Source organism: Ornithorhynchus anatinus, chromosome 5 (genome assembly GCF_004115215.2).
Source record: "Ornithorhynchus anatinus isolate Pmale09 chromosome 5, mOrnAna1.pri.v4, whole genome shotgun sequence".
Classification (NCBI taxonomy): Eukaryota; Metazoa; Chordata; class Mammalia; order Monotremata; family Ornithorhynchidae; genus Ornithorhynchus; species Ornithorhynchus anatinus.
This window is the reverse complement of record NC_041732.1, coordinates 62,605,015-62,627,692: the sequence shown is the minus strand read 5'-3', so window position 1 is coordinate 62,627,692 and position 22,678 is coordinate 62,605,015. Positions and strand designations below refer to the sequence as shown.

The following is a 22,678-nucleotide window of genomic DNA, read 5'->3' as shown; positions in this document are numbered from 1 at the left end:
CCCAGCTTCCAGCCTCCACGTTAGGTCAGTCAGGCTGACTGATCCCCGTGTCCCTGGGCGGCTTCTCCCGGGAAGGCCTCTGAGCCTTTTTTGGGGTGTGCCGCTGGGTGTCAGGAAACACCGCCCCGGACACATCCAGAGAGCAGGAGATCTCGAGCCCCGGCACACCGGAGCTTACTTTGCAAACGACCCTGTCCAGATGTGGCCACACAGAGGGTATCCCCATTCATTTAGCCCACTCCCCTATCTCGAGGCATATACTGCCCCTCAACCTTCCTCGAGGGACGTCTGTTTGAGCTGCTCAGGCCAGACCTCCCCACCGCGGGCGTCATCGGGCCATGGCAGGACCCAGCTTGGGCTCCGTCCCTGCCGTGGTGCTGGGTTGCCCTGTGCGGCCAGGACTCCAGCCCGGTCGGAAAGAGGCCGGTGGCTTGATTATCCCCCGTCTCCCCCTTCCTTCTGAAACCCTCCGATGTGTCTGTGTGAGAAGTGCATTGAGGGAGGCTGGGGAGGATCTCGGGCTGCCCATCTGGAGTGCTTTGGCAGGGCTGGGGTTGTCCAGGCTTGACTAGAAAACAAAGAGGGGTGAGGGAGAGAGCCCCCGAGGGCGTTTTCAAGGGGAGAGAGAATCAGGACCTTGCTTAAAGAGGCCACAGGCTCCCTTGGTAACGGGTTCAATGCAGCAGGGACCACCTGTGGAGCATTCCTCACTCTCTGACCATATGCATCAGGGATTTCAGTCCCATCAGCATCCATCCTGCTGCTTCCACTGAGGGAGCGGCCAGCAGGGGAACTGGGGAGAGTTCAGGGCAGGAAGGCTGGGGGTCGGGACTAGGTGAGACTAGGGGAACTCTGCCAGCCCCCCGAACTCCCCACATCCAGGTGTCTGTCTGCTGTTCCCCCGACTCCACTCCGTTGCTGCTCCTGGTCTTCTGTTGGGCTTTTTGACCACAGTTTAATCCCCACACTCTCCTGCCCTGTGACTAATCAAAATTCCAACTCAAGTCCATTCTTTCTTGTGTTTTTTTTAATGGTATCATTAAGCACTTACTATGTGCCAGGCACTGTCCTAAGCCCCCCGGGGTAGATACAAACTAATCAGGTTAGACACAGTCCATGTCCCACACAGGGCTCATGGTCTTCATCCCCGTTTTACAGATGAGGTAACTGAGGCCCAGAGCAGTGAAGTGACTTGCCCAAGGTCACACAGCGGACAAGTGGCAGAGCAGGGATTAGAACCCGGGTCTTGACTCCCGGGCCCATGCTCTATCCACTGGGCCACACAGCTTCTCTTGTTCTGAGAAGAGAGTTTGAATTTCCTTACAGGTTTTGTGACTATTTTTTTTCACTTGACCACAGTGCGTTTTTAATACTGATCTTGTTCTCTGCCCTCATCTCCTACACCCTGCCTCTCATCTCTTTGACCACCTCTCCTTCTGGGTCTCAGATTTGGGCTTTCCCTCTGCTTTGCTCTCTACCTCGGTCTGCCTCTCTGTCTCTCTAGCTCTCTATCTCTGATCTGCCTGTCTGTCCCCCAGGTTGAGGCCAGCAGGGTGGAGCTGGAGTTGGCCATGGGGAAGCTGAAGGCGGAGGAGGCCTCTCTGCGAGACTCGCTGTCTAAACTGAGCGCCCTCAACGAGAGCTTGGCCCAGGACAAACTGGAGCTGAACCGGGCCATTGTGCAGGTAATAATAATAATGACAGTAATGGTTTTCATTAAACACTAACTCTGTGCTGAGCACTGGGCAGATACGAAGTGATTAGATCAGATACAGCCCACTCTAGACTGTAAGCTTGTGGGCAGGGAATGTGTCTGTTTATTGTTATATTGTACTCTCCCAAGCTCTTAGTACAGTGCCTTGCACACAGTAAGTGCTCTGTAAATATAAAAGAAGGAACACAGTCCCTGTCCCACTTAGAGCTCATAGTCTAAAGGAGAACAGGTGTTAAATCCCCATTTTACTGATGAGGAACTGAGGCCCAGAGAAATGAAGTGACTTTCCTAAAGTCACCCAGCAAGCTAGTGATGGAACTGGCATTAGAACCCAGTATCTCTGACTTCCGGGCCTGGGCTCTTTCCACTCACTTAGACCCTCTTCCTTGGTCGCCTTCCCCTCCGAGAGGGCTTTTCACCATGGGGCAGCGTACCAGCTTCCTGGAGAAGAGGGGGGCCTCTGAACCCCAGGCTGTTTCTCAGCCTTACACCAAAGTCCTAGTAGCTAGGTGTAGTAGAGCCATTAATCAATGATATTTACTAATAATTATGGTACTTGTTAAGCACTTATTATGTGCCAAACACTGTTGTAAACCCAGGAATTATCCTTGACTCCAAAATCTCTTTCAATCCACACGTCACCAAATCCTGTTGGTTATTCCTTCTCAAAATTTCCCAGGATTCACCCCTTCCTTCCTTCACCACCATTACTGATCCCTACACTTGTCACGCTTGTTATGTAACGGTTTCACTGCTGCATCTGCCTCCCTCTAGACTGCGAGCTCATTGTGGGCAGGAATGTGTCTGTTTATTGTTATATTGTACGCTCCCAAGTGCTTAGTACAGTGCTTTGCACACAGTAAGCACTCAATAAATAGGATCGAATGAATGAACGAATGGGATAAAAACAAGTTAATCGAGTTGGTTACAGTCCCTTGTCTCACATTGTCTCGCACTCTTAATCCCCATTTTTTTTTACAGATGAGGGAGTGAGCGTTTTACCATGTGTATAGCACTGTGCTATGCATTTGGGAGAGTACAGTATAATGGAGTTGGTAGAAACATTCCCTGTCCACAAGGAGCTTTCGGTGTAGAGGGCGAGGCAGACATTAATATAAATGAGAAGGCTACAGATATGTACATAGTGCTGTGGAGCTGAGGGAGGGGCAAATAAAGGGTACAAATCCAAATGCTAGGGTGATGCAGAAGGGAGCGGGAGAAGAGGAAATGAGGGCTTAGTCGGGGAAGGTCTCTTGGAGGAGATGTGCTTTTAGTAGGGCTTTGATTATGGGAAGAGTGATTGTCTGTTGGATGTGAAGGGGGAGAGAGTTCAAGGCAGGATGGAGGGGAGGGGTCGGTGGTGAGATAGGTGAGATTGAGTTGCAGTGAATAGGTTGGCATTAGAGGAGTGACGTGCTGGCTCGTTTGAAGTTGGAAATCAGAAAGATAGGCAGGAGGGGGAAAGGCGATTGAGTGATTTAAAGCCAACGGTTAAGAATTTCTGTTTGATGTGGGTGTGGATGGGCAACCACTGGAGGGACTTGAGAGGACAAACTTGGACTGAATGGTTTCATAGAAAAATGATCTGGGCAGCAGAGTGAAATATGGACTGAAGTCGACAGAGACAGGAGGCAGGGAGGCCGGTAAGAAGGCTGATGCAGTAATCGAGGTGGGATAGATAATGATAAGGTTGGTATTTGTTAAGCGCTTACTATGTGCAGAGCACTGTTCTAAGTGCTGGGGTAGATACAGGATAATCAGGTTGTCCCACATGAAGCTCACAATCTTCATCCCCATTTTACAGATGAGGGAACTGAGGCCCAGAGAATTGAAGTGACTTGCCCACAATCACACAACTGACAGGTGGCAGAGCCGGGATTCAAACCCATGATCTCTGACTCCCAAGCCCGGGCTCTTTTTCACTGAGCCACGCTGGATAAGCGCAGGGATTAACATGGTAGTAGTTTGTGTGGAGAGGAAAGGGCAGATTTTAGTATTGTTGTGACAATATTTGATGGTTGATCAAATATGTGTATTGAATGAGAGAGAGAAGTCGAAGATCATGGCTTGTGAGACAGGGAGGGTGATGGTGCTGTCTACGGTGATGGGAAAGTAATGCGGAAGACAGGGTTTTTGTGGGGAAAATGAGGAGTTCTGTTTTGGACATGTTAAGTTTGAGGTGTCAGTGGGACATCCAAGTAGAGTTGTTCTGAAGGCAGGAGGAAACACGAGACTGCAGAGAGGGAGAAAGATCAGGGCTGGAGATGTAGATTTGGGAATCATCCACATAGAGATGGGAGCGAATGAGTTCTTCAAGGGAGTGGGTATAGATGGAGACAAGAAAGGGATTCAGAACAGAGCCTTGAGAAACACCCACAATTAGGGCGTGGGAGACAGAGTAGGAGCCAGTGAAAAAGATTGAGAGTAAGCGGCCAGAGAGATAGGAGGAGAATCAGAAGAGGACAGTGTCAGCGAAGCCAAGCTTGGGTGATATTTCCAGGAAGAGTCGATAGTGGAAAGTGTCAAAGGCAGTTGAGAGGTCAAGGAGGATTAGGGTGGAGTAGAGGCCATTGGATTTGGCAAGAAGGAGATCATTGGCGACCCTGCAGGTGGCAGTTTCAGTGGAGCAAAGTGGGGAGGAAGTCAGAATGGAGGGGACTCAAGGAGAGAATTGGAGGAGAGGAAGTGGGAATAGCAAATGTAGACAACTCGCTCAAGGAATTAGGAGAGGAGTGGTAGGAGGGAGATGGGGCAATGACTGGAGGGAATCGTGGGGCCAAGAGAAGGTGTTTTTAGGTAGGAGATAAATAAGCATGATTGGAGCAGTAGGGAAAAAGTGATTGGAGAGTGAACAGTTGAAAATGGTGGTCAAGGAGAAGAAGGGGGAGGGGGTAAGTGTTTTGATAAGTGGCAAAGGGTTGGGGTTGGAGGCGCAGGTGGAGGAGTGGATTTTGAGAGGAGGTAGGAGATCTCTTGAGGTACTGCTGGGAAAGGGAGGGACTGGAGAGGAACAGGGGAGATTTTAGGGAGATCACACCCGATGGTGTCAGTTGTATTGATTAAGTAGATGGCCAGGTCATTAGGGGTGAGAGGGGGCAAGGGGTCTGAAACAACTGCCAAGGGCAGTGGGCATGAGTCATGCCCATGGTGTACCAGGTGCGTCAGTGTGCTGACTGGTGGCAGAGGTTGAAGATGGGCAAAGAAAGGTGAGTGCTGCCTAAAAGTATTGAAGTTCAGCTTTTCCAGGTCCAGCTGCAATAGAAGGTGCTGGCTGGAGTGGGGCTAGTGCCCACACAGGAGGGCTAGTCAGGGGGTGTCTTTACTCTCCCAGCTGTGGGATTGGGGGGCAAGAGCGGCAGGGTGAGAGGCTGTGGAGGGAGCCGAGAAGTTTAGACTTAGCCCAGCTAAGAAATAACTAGCCCTAGGACCCCAGGACCAGGAAGGGCAACCTCCACTTCCACAGCCCCACCCTGGCTCAGTCTGCTGTCGGGGCTGGAAGGTCTGATCCCCGGACTCCTATGGATGAGACCACGGGCCCTCTTGGCCCTCTGTCCTCTGCTTCCACAGCTGGAAGAGGAGCGAGGGGCCCTGCTGGGGCAGAGGCGGGAGGCGGAGCAGGAGAAGGGCTCCATGCGGGACCAGCTGGTGCGGCTGGAGCAGGAGAAGCTGGAGCTGAAGGCCGGACGGCAGGGGCTGGAGCGGGCCCTACGCGAGGCCCAGGATACCCGGGACCGCCTGGAGCGTCAGCTGTCCACCTTGCACAGGGAACGGGCTCAGCTGCAGGAACAGTTGGCACAGGTAGGGGCATGCCTTGGAAAGGAGGGCATGAGAGGGCAGAGGTGGGCTGGGGCAGCCCCAGCTCAGGCTCCATCCTCTTGACCCCAGAGGGGCATCAAGGGCCCAAGATGGGCACCACAATTGGGAGTATCTTGGTCCAGGGCAAGGCCTGGGCACAGACCTGGACGCTTCAAGTTGTGAAGGGCCGAGTGAAGTGGGGAGAGGGTCACTCAGTTGTATTTATTGAGCGCTTACTGTGTGCAGAGCACTGTACGGAGCGCTTGGGGGAGTACAGTACAACAATAAACAGAAACATTCCCTGACCACAATGAGCTTACAGTCTAGAGGGACAGGAGGCAGACATTAATATGAATAAATAAATTACAGATAATCAGGTTGGGCACAGTCCCTATCCCAGGTGGGTTTCATGGTCTAAGTGGGAAGGAGAACAGGTCGTTTTACATTTTACAGGTGATTGTATATTTATACAATGTACAGTATAACAGACACATTCCTTGCCCATAACAAGCTTATAGTCTTGAGGGGGAGACAGACATTAATGTAAATTATGATATATTTTTACGTATATATATGTATATATATTATACGAGTAAATGTTAGTCGCAGGAGAGTGGAGAGGACAGGCCAGGACCAAATAAGGGAGATGTCTCTGGAGGCCATAGGGATGGTGGGGATGGAGATGGAGGCAGAAGCTGAGAGGAGTTTGGAGTCATGGAGCCCATCTCCTCAACCAATCAGCCAGTGGTATTTATGAGCACTTAACTATGTGCAGAGCACTGTACTAAGTGCTTGGGAGAGTACAGTGGAACAGAATTAGCAGTCAGGTTCCCTGCCCATAATGAGCTCGTGCCTCGGTAGCTGTCGCGTCAGCGGAGCGGGCAGGAGGAGGAGCTGCTGCAGGCGCGGCGGGAGGGGGAGCGGCAGGCCGAGACTCTGGCCCGGACGGCGCGGGAGCAGGAGTCGCTCACCAAGGAGAAGGCCAGCCTGGCGGTGCAGCTGGCTGCCTCCGAGCGGGAGAACCGGTCCCTGGCTGAGGAGACTACCAGCCTCCGGTAAGGCACTTTGGGATCCTTACCCTGATTTCTCACTCTGGGCTGGGCAGGGTCTCCAGGGGCCACCCGGGGCCCACCTCGGGGAGGGGCTTCATTGCATCCCAGCTCTGGGCCACAGGAAGGGGTACTGGAGAGAGACACAGAATGGTAGAGTCCCCTGAGAGCCATGTCTGACCAGAAGGGAGAGGTGAGTGCTTCCGGGGGCAAGGAGGCCGTTGCCAACTTGTTGGCACCCAGGCCCCCCAGTTTGGCTGGTGCTGCTGCTCCCTGGGTATTCCTAATTGTGGTATTTGTTATGCACTTCCTATCTGTGCCAAACACTGTGCTAAGTGCTGGAGTAGGTATAATTCATCCATTCAGTCGTATTTATTGAGCGCTTACTTTGTGCAGAGCGCTGCACTAAGTGCTTGGGAGACTACAAAACAACAATAAAAAGACACATGCCCTGACCACAGTGAGCTTACAGTCAAGAGGGGCAGGAGACGGACATGAATGTAAATGAATAAATTACAGATAATCAGGTTGGGCACAGTCCCTGTCTCAGGTGGGGCTCACAGTCTAAGTAGAGGGGAGAACAGGTATTGAACTCCCATTTTACAGGTGATGAAACTGAGGCCCAGAGAGTCAGTCAGTCATTCAATCGTATTTATTGAGCACTTACTGTGTACAGAGCATTAATTCATTCAGTTGTATTTATTGAGCATTTACTGTGTGCAGAGCATTCATTCAGTTGTATTTATTGAGCACCTACTGGGTGGAAAGCACTGTACTGAGTGTTTGGGAGAGAATAGTACTGTACTAAGCACTTGGAAGAGTACAGTGTAACAATTTAACAGACACATTCCCTGCCCACAGTGAGCTTGCAGTCTAGAGGGGTAGAGCAGCATGAGAAACAGCATGGCGTAGTGGATAGAGCACGGGCCTGGGAGTCAGAAGGACATGGGTTCTAATCCCAGCTCCGCCACTTGTCTGTTGTGTGACCTTGGCAAGTCACTTCACTTCTCTGAGCCTCAGGTACCTGTAAAATGGGGATTGAGACAGTGAGTCCCATGTGGAACAGGGACTGTGTCCAACCTGATATGCCTGTATCCACCCCAGTGCTTAGTATAGTGCCTGACACAAGGTAAGTGCTTAACAAATACCACAATCATTATTATTTTTAGTGGGGAAGACAGACGTTAATATAAATAAATTACAGACATGTACATTATGTACATTTTTACAGATATGTAGAGAGAGCTAAGTGACTTGCCCAAAGTCACACAGCAGGCAAGTGATGGAGCCCACAGCCACTGTTAGATGCCCAACAGATGCTGCGGTGTGCCCTTCTATAAGCCATGAGTGTGCCCTCCTCGCTGGGGCCTCCCAAGAGGAGGGGACTACCTGCTGGGGAGTTGGTCTGGCCAGGAACGGTGGCTTAAGGATCCTAACCAGTGTTGGTCCACGGTTGCAGGTCAGAGAAGGAAGCCCTGGAGACCAGCTTATTTGACCTGCAGCACCAGTTGGGGCACCTGGAAGGCCGGAAGGAACAGCTGGAGTCTGAGAACCAGGCCCTGCTCCTGGCCAAGGAGACGCTGCATGGTACGGGGCGAGGAAGGACCCGAGAAACCTGGCTCCCAGCTTCACGGCCTCTTCCTCGACCTGGGCAGTTGCTCCAGCACCACCTCGGTGCTCTGGGCCGGTCCCCGGTGGGGCGGTGCCAGGAGGAGTCACAGGGTGGTGCCTCCCATCTCCTTTTTTGCCCCCAACTGTCCCAGTTGGCTTGGGGCCAGTGTCCATCTGTCATTCAGAGGAGCCCTGCTTCTGCCCTTGCAGCAGCAATTCCTTAGTTTAGGGGTCTGTCGTATTTCCATGGTACTTTCATAAATGGGATCTCATTTGTCTCCTCAGAGTGGCTCTGGGAATTACGGTGAGAGTCTTCCCGGGGTAGAGCAGGGGAAACTGAAACCCAGAGCGACCACATGGCCAGCCTGATGACAGTGGCAGAGCAGGAGCCAGAGCCACAGGTTTTTTTGGCCCACAAACCCCGGGTTCTGTCAGTGGTCCACAGTGCCTGAACACTGGGGATGGAATGGGGCCCCGACCGTGAGTCTTCCTCTTTCTCCCGCCCCTGTTCCAGTGGAGCTGACGGCCCTGCGGAGACAGACGGAGGCCGAGGGGCAGAGGGCGGCGAGAGACAAGGAGGACCTGGTGCAGAAGCTGGCCCGGGTGGAGCAGGAGGCCCAGGCCACGCTGCGGGGGGAGCAGACCGCGCACGAGGAGGCCGTGGAGCGACTCCACAGGGAGAAGGTAGAGGCCGGGGCAGGCTGGATGGGGGTGACGGCGGGTCGTGGGGTGACCGGGGAGCCCTCGGCCGGGCTGGGTCACCCAGGGCAGCGGAGACGCTTGGACCTGATCCTGACTTGCCTTCTGGAGCGGTGGGGGTGGCGCGGGGTGGGCATCTGAGTGTGGGGGGCCAGCTGCCCTTCTGCCTCTGGTTTGAACCCGGGCCCCGATAGGAGGCGGCCCGGCGGGAGCTGGAGGCAGAGCGGACAGAACTGGTGCACCGGTTCACCCAAGAGAGGGAGGAGCTACTCGCCCGCTTCGAAGCAGAGAAGGAGGAGCTGAGCGAGGAGATCACCGCTCTGCAGCAAGAGCGAGATGAGAGCCTCCTCCTGGCTGAGAATGAGAAGCAGCAGGTGGGCCGGGTCTCGCAGGGCTGGGTCGGGTCGGGCCGGGCCGGGCTGGGAAAGGCCAGGGTCCAGAGTAACCTGAGCCCAGGATGGCATTCTTGGGTCTGTGGTCAGGGAGAGAGCAGGAAAAATAATTAGAATAATAACAGTAATTAGTAGCTGTAGTAATGATCAGGATAATAGGCCTCAAGTTTGCTTAATGTGTTTATTTCCCAAACCGCTTTGCCATCTAACTCATTTGTTCTGACACTCTCCTTATGGAGCAAAGAGAGGTGGGGAGGGGCCAGAAAAGGTGGGCTGCACCGCTCTAATTTACAGATCAGATAGGGACAGAGGACCATCAGTCAGTTGTATTTATTGAGCGCTTTCTGTGTGGAGAACACTATACCTTTGCACTTGGGAGAGAATCATATATTAGAATTGGGAGATACGATCCCTGCCCGCAAGGAGCTTACAGTCTAGAGGGGGAGTTGAGACTTTTCCAAAGTCCCGCAGTGAGTCAGGGGCAGAGTTGGAATTAGAAGCCAGGGCTCCTGACTTGGCATGGCAAACAGCACCTTTGCCCCTCACCCACTGGGCATGTCCCCAGGTTCATCCTGACCCTTGACGCTGGGGATCTCTGATGGCCCAGGAGATGACATTAGCAGATTTGGCCCTGGGAGCTTCTCCCTTTACCCCTCACCCTCTTGGCCCAGGCGCTGTCCCTCAAGGAGTCGGAGAAGACGGCTCTGTCCGAGAAGCTGAGTGGCACCCAGCAGAGCCTGGCCGCCATCTCCATGGAGATGGAGCGTCAGAAGCGCGACACCTTGAGTCGGCAGGAGCAGGACCGGGTCGGTGATGGGGGCGCAGGTTGTGCTGACCGGTTGGGAGGTCCGAGCTCTGAGGGTTGGAGTGTCACCAGATGGAGCGGTCAGGAGGCCTCTTCCTCCCATCTTGCTCCCTTGCTTGTCTGGTCCCCAGGTCCTTCCACTGAGGCACGTGGAGAGACCCGTGCTCAGTGGAACGCGGAAAAGGGGTGGTATGGGAGCGGAAGACTGGCCCTCGTCTGCCTCTGGGCAAGAACGGCCCTGGGGGCTCTTCAGAACGGGGAGGAGGACCCAAGATGGGCGGGAAGGGAGAGGGCAGGCTGGCTGGGTGGCTGGGGAGAGAGAGGGTGAGAGCCAGGTGGTCTCGCGGTGGCCTCCAGAGCACGATCAACTCGCTGACGGCGGAGCTGAGGAGCCTACGGGCCCAGTTCGAGGAAGCCATCACGGCCCATGAGCGGGAGGTGAAGATGCTGCACGAGCAGGCTTGGGATCTGGGCAAGCAGCGGGAGTCCTGCCTCCGGGAGGTGAGTCCTGCCCCTGGGAGGGGGATCCTGGACGGAGGGAGGGGTGGGGGCAGGGAGGGAGGATCCTGGCCGCTACCTGGGCTCTTCAGCCCGGAAATCCAGATCCTTTTTCAAATTGGCCTCTAACAGGGGTCACCATTCCCAACCGGCGGGGATGAGAGGCTTCTGGGCAGGGAGACCATTGTGCTGTGAGGCTTGAGGTTCTGGGGAAGGAGCTGACCTGAGCCTTTGTGGAGGAGCTGAGGAGGCCTAGCCTGTGCCTCCTGGAATCATCCATGGATCCGTCCCCCCGATCAGGTGGAGGAGCTGCGGAGCCAGCTGCAGCTGTTGGAGGATGCGCGAGACGGGGTGCGGCGGGAGCTCCTGGAGGCCCAGCGGAAAATGCGGGAGGGGCAGGAAGGGCGCGAAGCCCAGCGCCAGGAGACCCTGGAACTGCGTCGCAGTCTGGGGGACAGTGCCAAGGAACGCGAGGCCCTCCGCTGCTCCAATGAGGAGCTACGGGCTGCCGTGAAGAGGGCTGAGGGCGAGAGGATCTGGTGAGCTTGCTGGCCGGGGAAGGGGGTCTGAATCCCACACACCCCCTGAGGCTGGGCCTTCCAAGGACTTCCTGGGGCAGAATTGATCCCCTACCACCTGTACTGGTCCAGGGACAGGCCTGGAACCCCAGGGAGACTTTGAGCCTGGGCCAGGTGTGATGGGCAAGTTCAACCCATCAAGGGCTGCTGCTGCCCCAGGGAATGGGCTCCCTAGCCCACTTAGCCGTGGCCTGAACCCCGAGTTAGATTGGAATCCGGGTGGATGTGGAATTCCGGGGCAGCAACCTGCTTCTGGTTTCCAGACATACCCTTCTGTCCCCCGTGACCCTCCCGCGATCCACACGAGGGAAGCTGGGCCCGGGGAGTGCTCTCTGACCAAGCTCCCCACCGCAGCCTGAAACGTGCCAACGAGGACAAGGAGCAGAAACTGGCCCTCATGGAGGAGGCCCGGGCGGCAGCGGGCAGGGAAGCCGGGGAGCTGCGGACCGGGCTGCAGGAAGTGGAGAGGTCACGGCTGGAGGCTCGCCGGGAGCTACAGGAACTGAGGCGGCAGGTAAAGGGTGGATGGCACCCGGGGGGAGTGAGCCAGCGGCGGGCAGGGGCTAGAGAGGAACACCACTATCCCGTCAGCCTCACCCCACCCCACCCCGTGCAAGTCTGGACATCGCTCAGACCAGCATTGGCTCCTCCCACCTTCCAAGAGCCTGGTTAGGTCAGAACTGACCATACCTGGAGATCAATGTGCAATTGGAGACCTAAATTATCCAGAGAGCATCCAGGGTAGACCTGATAACAGAGAGTCAAGCAGCCAGGGCCACAGACAATCGTACCAACCCCTGGAAAAATGCAGTAATTCAAAACAGACTAAGTAGAATGCAGTAAAATCTCCTGTTAGCCAGACTGAATTTGCGTAAGTTGGTTTTTCTTAATTTTTTTAATGGTATTTAAGTGCCTGCTATGTGTCTGACACTCTACTAAATGCTGAGGTAGATACAAGTTAATCAGGTTGGACACAGTCCCTGTCCCACATGGGGTTCACAGTCTTAATCCCCATTTTACAGATGAGGTAACTGAGGCACAGAGAAGTGAAGTAACTTGCCCAAGGTCTCTCACACAGCAGACAAGTGGCAAAACTGGGATTAGAACTCAGGTCCTTCTGCCTCCTGGGCCCTTACTTTATCCACTAGGCCATGCTGCGTCCCATGCTGAGGTGCTTATTCAGGGATTTTTAGAGGGTCTTAATCATGTCCACACGGAGGCAGGCTCAAGAGGGATTTTTCTTTTTTCCTATAGAAATTGCTATTTTTTACCCAAATCTGTTTTGGGCCAGGTTATCTCTAGGTACCAACCAAGCAGCAGTCAATCAATCATATTTATTGAGTGCTTACTGTGTGCAGAGCACTGTACTATGTGCTTGGGTCAGTATACTATAATAATAATAGTTAATAATAATGATAGTAATTGTGGAATTTACTAAGCACTTGGTCAGGTACCAGGCACTGTAATAAGTGCTGGGGTAGATAGAAGCAAATCGAATTGGACACAGTCTCTCGCCTCACATGGGGCTCACAGTCTTAATCCCCATTTTACAGATGATGTGAAGTCACTTGCCCAGGGTCACACAGCAGACAAATGGTGGCGCTGGCATTAGAACCCAGGTCCACCTGACTCCTAGACCCATATTCTATGCAATAGACCACAGTGCTTGTAACAATTTAAGAGATGGTAAACACAAAGCGGCGGGGCTCAGTGGAAAGAGCACAGACTTAGGAGTCAAAGGTCATGGGTTCAAATCCCAGCTCCGCCACTTGTCAGCTATGAGACTTTGGGCAAGTCACTTAACTTCCCTGTGTCTCAGTTACCCCATCTGTAAAATGGGGATTAAGACTTTGAGCCCCACATGGGACAACCTGATCACCTTGTATCCTCCTCAGTGCTTAGAACAGTGCTTTGCACATAGTAAGCGCTTAACAAATGCCATCATTATTATTATCAGTGAGATTTGCCCTGTGTTTTGAAGCCACGCACCCCTGCCAGTGGCCTCACACCCTCGATCTCCCCAGCTTCGTTAATGGCAGCCAGTCTGCCTATCAGGTGGGCAGCACGGAGGGATTTCCCAGCTTCTACCCCTACCCCAGCCTCGGGACCATCCCAATCCTCCATTACTTCTAGGAATCAGCTTTCAATCAATCAGGCAGACTCCTGAACCTGTCGACAGGCTCTCTGAGGGTACGTCCTCTCAGAAGCAGGGCCCGATCTGCCTCGCTCAGCCTCTCTTGATTTGAACCCTCCCAGGGGGTGGCTGTCCCGCAAAACCACGGGCCTGTGAAACCACTCCCTCTGCTGTGGGATTCGACCTCCGAAGGCCTGGCTGATGGCTGCCCAGACTTTGTTCTGTGGAAGTTGTCTGCTACAGTCTCAAAGAGGTTTTGTGTTAGAGGAGACTTTCTCAGGACTGAGGGATGAGTGTATCTGGGGTGGCGATGGAAGATGAAACCCCTAGTGTCTCTCTGGCCCCAGATTCCCGCCCCCTCCCTGGTCAGGAATGCTGGGGCCGGGTGGGGTGCACAAGCCCTGGCCCCTACCGCCCAACTGGCATTTCAGCTTTCACCTGGGTGAAAGTTTCCCTCTATGGGAAACTGAGGCACCAAGGGATGTTGAATGAAGCTGGAAGAGCGGTTCTCCGCCCTGGCAGCCAGAGCCTGGTCTTGTCTCATCTTGTGCAGATGAAGGTGCTGGACAGCGAGAACACCAAGAAAAGCCAGGAGGTGGGGGAGCTGCAGGCCCGCCTAGCACTGGGGGAGCAGGCGGAGAAAGAGAGCCAACGAGAGGTCTTCGGCCTGAAGCAGAAACTCCGGCAGAGCGAGGCCAACTGGGAGACAGCTCAGAAAGAGGTGCCCATCCCCGGCCCTTGGGCATCACGCCAGCTAACTGGGGATCCTCGTCCCCTCGGCACCCTCCCTGGGATCTGGCCCAATGTCTCCAGATGGTGGGTTGGTCCCCGCTTGTGGCCCCTCCCTGTGCCCTGCCAGTGTCCAAAGGGTCTCCTGCCCCCTCCTCCTCCCTGACGCCCCTGACCTTAGCAGAGGGCAGGGGAAGCCTGGCCTAGCTGTCACCCACCAAAACTTGGGGAACTGCCCTCGGATGGTGCCTGTCCACCTCGCCCCACCGGACCCCCCACCCACCTTGCTGTCCTGTCCCTCCCGACCCAGATTCAGGCCTTGCAGAGGAAGCTGTCGGAGCTGGAGGGGGAGTTCCGGGCGCGGGAGCGGGGCCTGTTGGGCTCCCTGGAGGAGGCACGGGGGACCGAAAAGAAGCTGCTGGACAACGCCCGCCACTTGGACCTGAAGCTGGAGGGGGCCCAGGCCCAAGCCGCCGAACTGGGGCTGCGACTGAGTGCGGCCGAAGGCCGGGCCCAGGGCCTGGAGGCGGAGCTGGCCCGGGTCGAGGGACAGAGGAGGGAAGGGGAGTTCCAGCTGAGCAGCCTGCGCTCCGCGTTGCGACGCACTCTGGGCATCGGTCGGACCGGGCGGCCTCCCAGCCCCGCCCCCTGGCGCCGCGCCCGCTCTCCCCGCAGGGTCGTCTCCCCCACGAGAGGTACTTGCTACTCTCTCCTCCTTGATCTTCCCGGGATTTCCCTGCCGCCCCTGTCTTGCTTCCCCCACTTGCCCGTTCTCCACTCTCACCGGTCCTCCCTTTAAGCCCTTGTGGCCCCAGCTGGAGGGGAGGAATAATAATAATAATGTTAGTATTTGTTAAGCGCTTACTATGTGCAGAGCACTGATCTAAGCGCTGGGGGAGATACAGGGTCATCAGGTTGCCCCATGTGAGGCTCACAGTCTTCATCCCCATTTTACAGATGAGGTAACTGAGGCACAGAGAAGTTAAGTTACTTGCCCACAGTCACACAGCTGACAAGTGGCAGAGCAGGGTTTCGAACTCATGACCTCTGACTCCCAAACCCGAGCTCTTTCAGCTGGACAGCCTTTGGAGAAAGTGGGGATCTCAGCCTAGAGAAGAGAAGGCTGGGGGATACTTGGGAGTCGGAAGGCGCTAGTATAGAGGACGGAGGCTTCTCCAGCCCTCAACCGAGCCCAGAACAAGAGGGCAAGGCAACAAGAGCGATTAGGTTAGACCCGGAACGGAACTCCTCATCTGGGAGGGTGGTAGGGTATTGGACTACCCCGAGGTCAGGGGAGGGGGTGCCGGACAGCCTCTGGAGGTCTCGGAACCGGGCCAGAATTTCCCGTCCTAATGTGTAAGAGCAATCTATCTCAGAGGCAAGGCCACAGACAGGATGTCCTCAAGGTCTAAGTTTCTAATTCCAAGTGATCTCCTGTTCACTTGATCAATCAATCAGGGGTATTTATTGAGTGCTTACTATATGCAAAGCACTGTACTAAGCGATTGGGAGAGTCCAATACAGCAGAATTAGTGAACTGTTCTTCAGTTTTCTCTCTTTCATCCCCCCAGAGCAGCTCCCCATGTCCTGGCCTATAGTCCTCCGCACAAAGTAAGTGCCTAGTAAATAATATTACTATGACCAACAGTACGACTATTACTAATTCTGAGGGAGTTAGAACAGGCCTGGTTCTGAATACCCTTCCGACGGTTCTGCTCTGAGTTCTGTCAGCGGGGATCGCTTTACTCTGTCCTTTCCTCAGCCCAGACTCCTTGGGCTCCTGCCTCCTTCCTCTTGGCCACCCCAGTCTCCCCTGCAGGAGCCGAGCCAGCCGGCGAGGGCCGCAGCAGCAGCGGGGCTGACCCCACGACACCCGAGCGCAGCCCTGGCTCTCGTCCGCGGTCCCCGGAGCCCGTGCTCTCCCCGCCCCCCGGGGACCTGGATCTCGAGGCTGTGCGGGCAGCTCTCCGAGAATTCCTGCAGGAGCTGCGGGATGCCCAGCGAGAACGGGTATGGCTGGGCATACATACCCCGGGGCGCCCCTGGGTAGGCGTGCCAGGCCGGGTACCCCGGGCTCACGGGCTGCCCCGCTTTGCCGGGCGGGGGTCGGTCCGCGGTTGACCGGCTTCTCTCCTCCTCTGCCCTCGGGCCGCAGGACCAAGCGCGGGCCCAGGCGGCAGCCCTGAGCCGCCAGCTGGCGGAGGTGGAGGCGGAGCGGGCCGGCACCGGAGCCCGGGTTCAGCAGCTGCAGGAGCTGATGGCAGAGAGTGAGGAGGGTGAGTGGCAGCCTGGCCTTCCTCTCCCCCCACCCCACTCTCCGCCGGTGGCACCAGAGGGGCTCGGGCTGAGAAGTTGGGGGGCGGCCCCACAGTGCAGGAGAAGAAGTGAGTCATGGCACGGGGAGGGGCACCAGCCCAGGGAAAGCCCAGCCCCCACCCCCTCCCAGCTACTCTCGCATCATCTTAGTAATCCATTATCTTGCTGGAAGTCTCTCAGGGGCTTGGGCAGTGGGGGGCGAGGGGTCTTGGTGGGGGGATGTTTAAGGGAGGTGTCCCACGAGGGTGAAGGAGTGACTCCTGGCCAGATCCCTGGGTGACGCCCCCTCCCAACACCCCCATAGCAACCCCTAGCTGGGCCCCGTCCCACTTCACCCCTTGGGGTGGTGTCTGAGCTCAGCTCGGTCTTGGACATCCCGGTGAGGGCCAGTGGTGTCTCTGACTTGGGGCACCTCCACCCCTGGGGCTCCCCGCTCCCCGAGTTCCCTTCCCAGTGCCCCACCCCTCCCTGCCGGTCATCCCCAGGACGGCGCAGCGCGGACGGGCGGCTGAACGAGGCCCAGACGGCGCTGGTGCTGCAGGAAGAGACCGTGCGGCGTGGCGAGAGGGAGCGCAGGACTGCCCTGGAACAGGTAGCGGCCCTGGAGCGGAGCCTGCAGGCAGCGGAAAGTGAAAGCCGGGCCCAACAGGTAGGGGCGGTGGGCGGGGGCGGTGTGTGTGTGGGTCCCATCCCTCTTCCCACTGCCTCCTCCCTTTTCTCTCATCACTGGACACCCCGGCCGCCACTCCTCACCGCGCCTGGCCCTGCCGGTTGTTATGTCTGGAGTCTCTGGCCGTGGGCCAGCCTCAGAGCGGGGATGGCGAGGGAGAGCCAGGAACAAAGCTGGGAGGCAGCCAGGGCAGTGAGCTGGCCTCTGCTCCGGCCAAGCCAACATGGGGGAGTGGGGGAGCAGCGGGGCTGGGGGAACCGCTGAGCCTCCCTTCCCTTTCTCCACTTTCCTCTCTCCCCCACTCACCTCCTCCTTCCCTCTCCTGCCCTCCCAGCAGCTCACGGCTCAGGGGACATAGACAATGTCTCTACTCTGGGCCCCATCCTGGCCCCTTCCTGCCCATGTCTGGCTCCTGAACTTCCCCACCCCCACTCCAGGATGGTTCCTCTGAGTCCTTTGAAACCAGAGGAGGTTGGCTGGCAGCACTCTGCCCTGCTCATGAACCCCTGGGGGCAACCATCAGAGTCCGGTAATGGTGGGACTCTAGGCAGGTCAGGCTCCAGCTAGGCGGGTCAGATTCCAGCCAGTCAGCTAGCCAGATCAGGCTCCAGCCAGCCAGCTAGTCAAGTCAGACTCCAGCCAGTCATCTAGTTAGGTCAGGCTTCAGCTAGCCAGGTCAGGCTGTAGTCAGCTAGCCACATCAGGCTCCAGCTGGCAAGCTAGTCAGGTCGGGTTCCAGCTAGCCAGGTCAGACTCCAGCCAGTCAGCTAGTTACATCAGGCTTCAGCTATCCACGTCGGACTCCAGCCAGCGAGCTAGTCAGGTCAGGCTCCAGCCAGTCGACTAGCCAGGTCAGGCTCCAGCCAGCCAACTAGCCAGGTCAGGCTCCAGCCAGCCAGGTCAGATGCCCGCCAACTAGACTGGAGAGATCCCACTCCCTTCTTGGTTGCATTTCTGGGGATGGGGCTCTGCCCTAGACACCTGCCCCTGCCTCCGCTCTTTGTTCTAGTCCCTTTGGGGTCTTAACCAGCCCCTACTCCCTCCACCCAAGTCCTGGGTGTCCTTCCCGAGGAGCCGGGGGCCTTATGTCCAGGGTGATCTCGCTCCAGAGCCGGGAGCCGGGGTCTACCGGACAGGAGAGCCCCAGGGCTGGGAGAGGCATAGAGGGAGAAGGAAAGCAGTTGGAAGGTTTTGCGTGGCACACCTGGCTTGGGAGGTGGGATCATCAGGGACGGGCCAGTGCACGGGTGGGGGCCGCAAAGGGGGTGGGGTGGAGGACTGATCCCCCTCGGGCCCCCCCAATTCTCAGGAGAAGATCAGCAAGATGAAAGCCAACGAGGCCAAGCTGGAGAGCGACAAGCGCCGTCTGAAGGAGGTCCTGGACGCGTCGGAAAGTCGTGGCACCAAGCTGGAGCTGCTGCGGCGGGCGCTGGAGGGGGAACTGCAGCGCAGCCGCCGCGGGCTGGGCGACCGTGAGGCCGAGGTCCACGCCCTGAGCGAGCAGGTGGACACGCTCCAGAGACAGGTGGCGTGGCGGGGGGTCGCCCTACCCTGCCCCCACCCTGCCCCTTGTCTCTTCCCCATCACCCGTGCTCTGCCCCTGGTCCCTCCTGCCGCCCTTGGTCATCCCCTGACCCTCCTCCCCAGCTTCACCCCCTGCCCTTCCATCATCCTCTCTCCTCGATTCCCTGTCTCATTCTGCCCAATCCCCGGTCCATCCCCTTCCTGAGGACTCGGGGGCCGAGCCAGGCTGGGGCTTGCTGTCATCTGAATGACGGGGGGCTGAGCAGGGGTCTGGCTAAGCGGGCCTAGGCTGGAGGGGACAGGCCCCCGGCCCCCAGCCTCTCCTGACCGCCCAGACTCTTCGGGCAGGTGGCGGACAGCGAGCTGAAGGCGGATGCCCTGCAACTGACCGTGGAGCGGCTGAGTGGGGCCCTGGCCAAGGCGGAGCAGAACGAGGAGGCCTTGCGGGAGAAGGTGCAGGGTCTCACCGGGGCGCTGGCCGAGAGCAGTGGCAGCATCGGTTCCGCCCGGGACAAAAACCTGCAGCTGCAGAAGGCGCTGACAGCCAGCGAGCACGACCGCAGGGTCCTGCAGGTGAGCGGGCAGTGGGCGTGGCCCGGGGCTCCTGGATGAGCAGGCTGGGCAGTGGGCATGGCCCGGGGCTCTTGGGTGAGCAAGCTAGTTAATAGCAATTGCCCCAGAGTTCCTGGACAGCCAACTGGCTGGTGAAAATAGGGACGGGAGTTGCTGTTGGGGTCTATGCCAAGCAGGGGGAAGAAGGAGCTTTGAGCGGGAGAAGAGGGTTCCCCACCCATGCCATCCTCCCCTCAGCATAGCTCTCTCCTTCCAGGAGCGCCTGGATGCTGCCCGCCAGGCTGTGTCCGAGGCCAAGAAGCAGAGCCACTCCCTGGCGGAGCAGGCCCAGACCCTGCGCAGTGAGCAGGCCGAGCTGGAGCGGCAGCAGAAGGAGCTGGAGGGCCAAGTGCAGCAGCTGCAGGAGGTGTGAGGGGGGGCCCCGGTTGCCCCGCCCATTAGCCCAACCAACCGGTCCCCAGGCTGCCTCTTCAGCAGGCCCCAGACCTGCCCTGAGATGGAGCTGGGGGTAGGGCGAGAAGCTCCAGGGATGCCATCCCATGGGGTCTACAGACCCTGTTCCTCTCGTCTTCTTGTTCGTTTTCCCCTCCGGGTCCTTGAGAGCCCAGAGTCATAGGGGAGGTCTCCCTGCACCCTCCCCTTGGGGGCAGTTGGGTTCCTCCTCTTTGCTCTCCCTCCTTCTCCCTAGCCCCTTCCTCAGCCTCACACCCATCCTCCCTGGAGGAGACCGGAGCGGGACGGTTCTCGCGACCCCATCCCCTGCGCTCTTTCAGCTGTTGCGGCAGCGGCAGGAAGGCGAGTGGGCCGCCCTGCGGGCTGTGCAGAGGCTGCAGGAGGAGCGGGGCGTGCTGCAGGAGCGGCTGGCCAGCCTGCAGCGCGCCCTGGCCCACCTGGAGAGCGAGAAGCGAGAAGTGGAGCGCTCGGCCCTGCGCCTGGAGAAAGACCGGCTCGCCCTGAAGAAGACCCTGGACAAGGTGGGGAGGGGGAAGGCAGGGTGGGAGGAAGGCAGAGTGGGAACCCGGCACCCCCCAGGTCACCGGGGGCTGGGGGCCAAAAGAGTTGGAAACACCCTCTGCCCCCTGCCTGCAGCCAGCCCCAGCCCCCAGAGCGTTAGAGTTCGCCAGGCGCAATGGTCTCCCGTTGCATCCCACCCGCTGCGGCCCATCTCGGGGCGGAGCTTCACTTCTCACCCTCCGGGATTCCGGTCTCCCCGGCTTTCCTGACTCGCTCCCTTGGCCCCGGAGGGTGTCTGACAGGGCAGTCCCCAGGGTGGAAAGAGGCAGCTGCCCCTGGGCTTACCCTCTCCCGCATCCCCTTTTCCTGATGGCAGGTGGCACGCGAGAAGCTACAGAGCCACGAGGACTGGATGAGGCTGAGCGCCGAGAAAGGCCGGCTGGATCGCTCTCTTGCTGGCACCGAGCAAGAGCTGACTGAGGCCCAGGGGCAGATCCAACAGCTGGAGGTCATTGCCCTGACCCCCTTCTCTCTCTACTCCCCCAGGGGGTGGGAAAGTTCTGCTGACCCCTCCCCACCCTGAGGGCCCTGCCTGGGCCAGGCCAGACTCAGGGGGTATAGCTCAAGGATAGGGCCGGGGAGGGGCCAGGAGTGAGTGTAGGGATCATCTCCTGCTGAGCCTGACTCCATCCTGCTTCCAAGCATAAGGATGGGAATCTGGAATTCCAGCAGTTTTTTTCAGGGGGCCTGGAGTCCTTCAGCCCCACCCATGGCCAGTGGCCAGCACCTGTAGGTGGGTGAGTAACGTGCGTGCAGGTGAGTGAATGGTGAAAGTGGCCGAGAGCTCATTTATCCGACCGGGCGCCGACTGGACTTGGCCGTGGGCAGGTTGAGAGCAGATCCTCCGTGCAAACCTGCTGATTCTTCCTCCCTCCTTCCCTCCCTCCCCACCCTATTCTCACCCCTCCTGGTCCGGCCCGTCGCGTTCCCACGCCGCAGGCCCAGGTGGCCGAGCTGGAGCAGACGCCCTCGCAGGGCCTGCTGGAGGCGGCCTCGCGGCATCGGCAGGAGCTGCAGGGGGAGGTGGAGCGGCTCCGGGGGGCCCAGGCCCAGGCCGAGCGCACGCTGGAGGCCCGGGAGCGGGCCCACCGCCAGCGGGTCAGGGGGCTGGAGGAGCAGGTGAGCGTCCTGAGCTGGGAAGAGGACGGACTACCAGACCCCTGACCCTGGGAGCAGTTGGGAGAAGGGTAGTCAGCCTGTTGTTGCTCATAGGACCTCAGTTCTCTCTCCTGACAGAAAAGTGCTCTCCATGGGACAGGTTAGGATGGGCAAACTGGTCAAGAGCTCTCAGCTCCTGGGAAGGAAAGGGAACAAATCCTTAGAAATGACTGCACTTAGCAAGGTTTTCTCTAAGAGTTCAGGCCAAAGCCACCACCTGGGCTGCTCCATGGAATTGAGCAGGATGATAAAGGGAGAGTGGGTGAGAGTGCTGCTGATCCCATCCTACCCCAGGGAGAAGGTTGGGTGCCGTGCCAGAGAGGCTGGGAGGGACTAGGTGTGAGTTTCTTGTGCCTTTTCTACCTCATTTGGGTGTTTATGGCTTTTCTAAAAAAACTATTCACTCAATCCTATTTATTGAGCGTTATCGTGTGCAGAGCACTGTACTAGGCACTTGGAAAGTATAATTTGGCAACAGATAGACACAATCCCTACCCAACAATGGGCTTACAGTCTATCTAGTGGGCATTGCAACCACCCAGCCTCAGAGTAGCTTCTTTTCCTCCCCTCCTTCCCCTTCCAGATTGCCACTCTGAAGGAGCAGCTGCAGCAGGAGATCCGGAAGTGCCCACCCCATTTCTCTCCCTCCTCCAATCTGTCAGGAAACTGAGTGGCCCAAGCCTCAGAGACCGAGTGGGCTGGTGCCCTCAGCTGACCGACGGGCCTCTTGGGGGCAGGGCCGGAATGGGCGGCCTGCTCCCTATCCTCCCCCTCGTCCCCAGTTCTGGATGCTCCCTCTTTCCAGGAATTTATGGGGAGGGCCTCCGGCTCTGCCCAGCCGGAGGGGCTGTGGAGCAGCCTCAGGGCTGAGCCCTGGATAGGGCTGAGAGAGGCTTGGGGTCCATTGAGGCTTTTGCCCCTTTGCCTCCAGCCCGTGTCAGTGGTTTGGTGCCAGGGAGTCATTCGTTGATGCCAGGGAGTCATTCGTTGACCATGCAGTGATCGCATCCCGGAGAGCTCCAGTTCCTCTGGGGGAGCCTCTCGCCAAATCCTCGCTGCTGAAATTCCTCTTGGGGGCATTTCATCTGGGGGCCAAAGTGGGGCTAGAGAAGGGATGCTAGTGTTTCGTAGGAGCAGCTGGGCTCAGGATGGCCTTTTGCCAGAGAGGCCCGGGGCCCCTCTCACCCTGGAAAAGGCTCAGCCTTACTCCGTACCACTGGCTCAGGGGGAGTTCCATTTAGAACCAGGAAGAGGGAAGGCTCTCACTCTTTTAACTAGAAGCAGCGTGGCCTAATGTAAAGAGCACAGGGCTGGGAGTTAACAGACTTGGGTTCTTATCCCGGCTCTTCCCTTGCCTGCTTTGTTACCTTGGGCAAATCTTTTCATTTTTGTTTTTCCTGAGTTTCCTCGTCTGTAAAA

The 22,678-nt window shown here is 57.4% G+C and overlaps 1 protein-coding gene across 1 annotated transcript in view; it reads left to right on the top strand.

The window, feature by feature from the left end:
* Nucleotides 1–22,596, top strand: part of CROCC (ciliary rootlet coiled-coil, rootletin) — a 43,851-nt gene extending 21,255 nt beyond the window's left edge. The window contains exons 16-37 of the mRNA XM_039912061.1: nucleotides 1,539–1,685; nucleotides 5,282–5,512; nucleotides 6,371–6,564; nucleotides 8,018–8,145; nucleotides 8,684–8,853; nucleotides 9,063–9,242; nucleotides 9,932–10,066; nucleotides 10,423–10,566; nucleotides 10,864–11,102; nucleotides 11,496–11,655; nucleotides 13,829–13,996; nucleotides 14,315–14,699; nucleotides 15,824–16,014; nucleotides 16,160–16,280; nucleotides 16,806–16,969; nucleotides 18,300–18,515; nucleotides 18,863–19,087; nucleotides 19,344–19,493; nucleotides 19,861–20,061; nucleotides 20,418–20,549; nucleotides 21,041–21,220; nucleotides 21,843–22,596. Coding sequence (XP_039767995.1) covers nucleotides 1,539–1,685; nucleotides 5,282–5,512; nucleotides 6,371–6,564; nucleotides 8,018–8,145; nucleotides 8,684–8,853; nucleotides 9,063–9,242; nucleotides 9,932–10,066; nucleotides 10,423–10,566; nucleotides 10,864–11,102; nucleotides 11,496–11,655; nucleotides 13,829–13,996; nucleotides 14,315–14,699; nucleotides 15,824–16,014; nucleotides 16,160–16,280; nucleotides 16,806–16,969; nucleotides 18,300–18,515; nucleotides 18,863–19,087; nucleotides 19,344–19,493; nucleotides 19,861–20,061; nucleotides 20,418–20,549; nucleotides 21,041–21,220; nucleotides 21,843–21,929 — 3,948 coding nt within the window. The 3' untranslated portion in view covers nucleotides 21,930–22,596. The remainder of the gene's footprint in view (nucleotides 1–1,538; nucleotides 1,686–5,281; nucleotides 5,513–6,370; nucleotides 6,565–8,017; nucleotides 8,146–8,683; nucleotides 8,854–9,062; nucleotides 9,243–9,931; nucleotides 10,067–10,422; nucleotides 10,567–10,863; nucleotides 11,103–11,495; nucleotides 11,656–13,828; nucleotides 13,997–14,314; nucleotides 14,700–15,823; nucleotides 16,015–16,159; nucleotides 16,281–16,805; nucleotides 16,970–18,299; nucleotides 18,516–18,862; nucleotides 19,088–19,343; nucleotides 19,494–19,860; nucleotides 20,062–20,417; nucleotides 20,550–21,040; nucleotides 21,221–21,842) is intronic.
* The last annotated feature ends 82 nt before the right edge of the window (nucleotides 22,597–22,678 follow it).